This window comes from Aplysia californica, unplaced genomic scaffold, assembly GCF_000002075.1.
Source record: "Aplysia californica isolate F4 #8 unplaced genomic scaffold, AplCal3.0 scaffold00283, whole genome shotgun sequence".
NCBI classification, from domain to species: Eukaryota; Metazoa; Mollusca; class Gastropoda; order Aplysiida; family Aplysiidae; genus Aplysia; species Aplysia californica.
The window spans coordinates 282,363-287,743 of NW_004797553.1; the positions used below are offsets into that span (position 1 = coordinate 282,363).

Genomic DNA, 5,381 nt, shown 5'->3' on the forward strand with positions numbered 1-5,381 from the left:
ATTCATACTTGAAAAATAATTAAATATGTATCCGTAAAGAGTACCTGCACACAAGCAAAGTATCCAGCCTCATTTATACTAGAAAAAATGTATCTCAATCCCTAAAGACGACTTTCATACAAACAAATCTTTTATACCAGAAAAACTGTGTCTCAATCCTTAAAGACGATATTTATACAAACAAATCCTTTCTACCAGAAAAACTGTGTCTCAATCCTTAAAGACGATATTTATACAAACAAATCCTTTCTACCAGAAAAACTGTATCTCAATCCTTTAAGACGACTTTCATACAAACAAACAAACAATTGTTCAGATCCCCCTTCTTTATAGACCCATTGACGTCTACAGAAACAGCAAATACTACAGTTGCCTCTTAAGGCAAAATAACAATTGTGGAATGTGACAGCTAGAAGTATCATGTGGATAAAATAAAGCAATCTGTGTTGAGTTTTTCTCAAGAATCTTACCTGGGGTGGTTGTCGTTGGGAATGCTGTGTTAGAGAGAAAAAGAGGGAGAAAGCATATTAGTTTAAAATCACATTGAGAGTAAACAACATATCAATGGGTTACAGTTCCCGGTCACATTAATTTTGTTGTCAATTTTATTATATAACTTTTTTAAAGTTTTCATTTCGAAATCAAATATTCTGCTTCTATACAATTCTATACAATTTTTTTCTAGACAGCCCCGGATCAATGTAGTATACCACTCAATCAAAATAAGAATGCTGTTCTCTGGTTTCCTTCTTATTGAATTTGTCACAAGGAGCTCTCTTTTGAGATTGACTTTGGTGGCTGACTTCATTAAGGCAAGTGTCTAATATAATATATAAAATGTAACAAAAATAATTATTATTATGTCTGCTGAGCTTCTGAGTGTCACTTACCCAGCCCACAATTACAGTGTGCACTCATAAACTGAGAAGGGGATGGATGGCTTTAGAAATCTATTAGACTGAATTGGTTACAGCTGTAAAGCTAAACTTCTGACTTATCATCTCTGTCCTATGCATATTTGAACCTCTAACGGATCCGTAAAAGCTCTCTTTCTGTCCATGAAGGAAAAGTCAGTCCACTCAGTTACAGACATCAATAGACGAAAAAAGGAACTAGAAGGATGGTTGGAGAACTCACTGCAGCCGGACTCATCTGATCCATCTCCACAGTCGTCGTGTCCATCACAGAAGTATTGTTTGGGCATGCAGTAGGTCTGGTTGCAGTGGGATTCGTTTATGCGGCAAACTGTACATAGAAATAAAGAGAAGATATACCTAAGTGTTATCACTCCATTCAGAAAGTCAAATAAAACCTTTGTGTTTTACCTCTTGAGTTTAAGTTTTTTAAAAGTTGGACAGTACTTGCAAACTGATAAAATATAGTTATTAGATGAAGAACAACTAATCTTGAACAGACAATCTGACGCACAAATGTAGATTTGTGCACAAATTAATAATTTATTGTCTTACAAGTTTATTTCTCTTATCTTCCTGTCTAAATGACTTACCTTCACAGTTAATCTCTTCTTCTCCTGCGAGACAATCAATCATTCCATCACAAATATATTCCTCAGGGATGCAAACGAAGCTGTTTGGACATTTGAATTGTCCTTCTGCGCAAGGTACAGCTGTCAAAAATAGAAAAGGCACAATGCACTTCTTTTTCCATTTATGTTTCCTGTCTAAGAACAGGGTGTATCTACATAAAAAACACAAAAAGAATAAAGGCTCACGTATAGATCTATCACAAACATTGTTATTGGCTATAGCGGAACAAACTAAGCAATATTTTTAAATATAAGTTTGATGGCATGAGCAAAATTACACTTTGAATTTTTTAAAACAGAATGTAATAATGGTTTCCCTCAAAGATCTAACAGCAAGTTATTTGTTGGCCGGAATCGATCTCTATAGTGGCTCAAACCAAGCAATATTTTCAAAAATAATTGAGCACCTGTACAAAAAGACAGTTTGAATTTCAAATAATTCGAAACAAAATTAACAGTGAACAATGTTGTAGTTATGTCTACTACTCCTTTACTTTACCAACCCCATGCCAAAAGGGCAAGCTCAATCTATATTTTCTACAGGCGATTAAAACAGAGACAAATTATTTCTTGCAAGCAACAAAAATGCTCTAAGTTATTTATTCCCATTGTCAGCCATTCGCTGTACAAAGAAGCTGAGGAAATATCCTTTTACTATACAACAACACTGTTTAAATACTTTAGTTGCATATATTATGTTTTCAATCTTTCAAGTACTTCATGGAACCTTGTTTCCACAAAAGTGCTCGCTCTCTTTTCCCCACACTCTCTTTCCAGTACATGCAGAGTCACAAAAACTTACACACACACCCACGTACACACCGATAACAGCACACAGTCACAATTAGCGAAAAAATGGCAGCAAAAGTTATTTCTTTAGCTTGCGAGTTAGTGGAAACAGAACATTTACATTTCTTCTGCCTTTGAGCTACATTTTTCAGTAGAATCCTCTCAGAAATGTGCTCTTTAATGGGCATGTAATTATTGAACCAAAAAACAAATATTACATTATAGCAGAATGTGTAGGAAAATTAGGATATATAACAGAAACCCATTTCTTTTTTTTCCGTCAAAACTTATAACCCACAATAACCACTGAGAACATTTTAAAGTAAAAATCTCGACTTTCATTAATTCATAAATGTTTGTCTGCTATCTATCTACAATGACTTACAGCAGTCTCTTTCGTCACTCTGGTCCTCACAGTCCATGATGTCGTTACAGACGGTAAAGTTGCCAACACATTCTCCATCGTCGCAAAGGAATCCAGTGCAAATTTCTGGGGAAAAAAGTAATCATAGGTAAAGTATAAGATTTGTGGATTCTCCACGGAAAGGGAATGAAAGCTCTGTTCAATGTACCCTCTTCCGACCAGAAAATATATACGTTAACAATGTAGTTTTAGAATGTCGTACAAAATGTGGTTTTCAGGAAATGCTTTCCTGTGAACTTTGGCCTAGAAAAGGAGATTGAGCGCCAAATGATTGTCTAAAGCGCGGACTGCAGAGGTTTTCTATGACACTGAACCGAGACAACGTCAGCCACGGACAACCAAAAAACACATTCCAAATTGTCCAAGATGGCCACCAGTGGTCGAGTAGGAAAACGGTTGTCTTAGACAGGTTGTCTTGTTGAACAGTGTCATTAAAATTTCTTTAAATCCCAAGGGGGGGGGGGCGGCGTGGGAGAGGAAAGAGGATATTTATTCAGGTGACTGTCTTATACAGGTAGCCGTTGGAGCAAGCGCTACTTTGTAAGTACAATCTATGATTGACAGTTTCAAGATGTAATGATACAGACACAATCATTTCATCTGTCAATCATTCAGCTATACGCAGAAAAACATTTGTAATACAAACTTGCACAAACATCAGATCACAGCTGAATGCATCAGTCCTAAGGAGTAGTTACCTTTGCAATCCATTTCATCACTGCCATCGGGGCATTCCATTCTTCCGTTGCACACGTTGTATTTAGAGATGCATCGACCGCTACCGCACGCAAATTCATCTTCCTTACATTCAAGTTCGCATTTGTCTCCTGTGCACTGAAGCTCGCCTTCAACACATTCACTGAAAATTAAAACAAACAAAGGGCCTGGATAAAGCTTTTTGTAATTCGCGTTTTAAAAAAAAGAACTTACAACGGAAACAATTACTTGTCTTTTACAGTACATTTCATTTGTAATTTTTTTAAAAACAAAACAACAACAACAAAGATTATTATTGTGTAACTCATTCATAGTCTAGTTACGTCTCTCACTACTTTCACTTTGCTATGTTGCAGTCAAGATCCGAGCAAATAAACATGCCAAAAAATAAATAGAATAGAACAGAAATATAACCTTATTCATGAGACTATATTTTACCTTTAATATGGCTTCTTGTCACGCAACAGTGCCAAATCAAGTTAATAAAAACAAATCACTTTAGAGTAGCACAAAAAATCAGATTTGCCTGGAAAACATACAACTCAGAAGTTGTGTAACTGTGTGCAATATAACTATGTGCATGTCTAAAGACAATCAAAGAGAAGATAAAGGTGTCTTCTATTAACCCTGCCAGGAGACATGCTGTAGCTTACCATTCTTGACACTTGATGGTCACGTGGGCATCTGGGAGAACTGTACGTCCCTCATCATCAACACATGGACATTCTTTCTTTGGGATACACATAGAGCCCATCATATTTTCCAGGTCTGCAATTGTATTCAAAGAAAGAAAATATTTTTACAACACTGAAGCGAATGAAGTTCTCCAAACCATCTCACTAGAAGAGAGGATTCAAGAAGGGTTATGAAAACAGGTCTTAGACATATTCGCTAGCAGGACGATTTTCATTCTAGACAAACAGTTTTTGCAAAACGGAATTAAAAATTGCCTTAAATGGAATATTACAACACGTACTTGCTTGTTCGTAGAAAAATTAGCAATATAAAAAAACTAAAGTGAACTTAAATTGTGCAGTACAAGAGCAACAAACCGGTCCCCTAAGTTAGCTCCAAACTCTATGGACATGTTAAAAAGGCATTTTTATATCCTTTAAGTTCCTCTGGCAATTTTTCAACCTCACAACTGATGCATCAATAATAATTTTTAAAAGCCAAAAGTGTTCAGCAACTGCTTTATTTCTAAGTCAGTACTGAGCACCACTGCCCAAAAAACATTCTACTAATTTTTTACCAAACTTTCATCAGCATGATTCATTCCTATCGGTCAATCTATTCAAATTTCATCCCCCTTAAAGAAGACTTTCAAATTATCAAAGGACATTTTTTTTTCAGAATGGCTAAAGATGTTCCTAATTCATTTCTTTTCTTTTTAAAAAATGCTGATTCACTAATACTGAACTGGGAAGGTAACTTTGCAGTTAACGTAGAGCACAACGTGATAAACAATACAGAACTTAGTAATGATTCAAAAACAGAATTATGCTGTATTCAATGGCTTTTACACATGTTAAGCTCTACAGCGGTGTGGAAGTGTGTGTGTTTGTGTGTGTGTGTGTTTGTGTGTGTGTGTGTGTGTGTGTGTGTGTGCGTGTGTGTATCTTAGGGACTCTGTGTCATTGTTATTGCTTTTGAACTTAAAGTTTCCTCCCTCTCAAGATTTGCAATGAATGTATTAGGTGTGTGCACATGCATTACTTTTTCGTTATCCTTTTCTTTCTCCCATCCACCAATGACCAACCCCCTTTAGTGCCCCTGTTTCTCTCTCTCTCCCTCTCTCTCTCTCCCTCTCTCTCTCCCTCTCTCTCGCTCTCTCTCTCTCTCCTTCTCTCTCTCTCCCTCTCTCTCGCTCTCTCTCTCTCCCTCTCTCTCTCCCTCTCTCTCGCT

General features: G+C 36.5%; 1 protein-coding gene across 1 annotated transcript in view; it reads right to left on the reverse strand.

The window, feature by feature from the left end:
• The window catches only part of LOC101846823 (SCO-spondin), a gene marked incomplete in the record, with an annotated part of 41,593 nt that overhangs the window by 9,177 nt on the left and 27,035 nt on the right, over positions 1 to 5,381 (reverse strand). Inside the window, 6 exon segments of the mRNA XM_013084284.1 lie at positions 471 to 494; positions 1,138 to 1,245; positions 1,508 to 1,627; positions 2,721 to 2,825; positions 3,458 to 3,618; positions 4,130 to 4,244. Coding sequence (XP_012939738.1) covers positions 471 to 494; positions 1,138 to 1,245; positions 1,508 to 1,627; positions 2,721 to 2,825; positions 3,458 to 3,618; positions 4,130 to 4,244 — 633 coding nt within the window.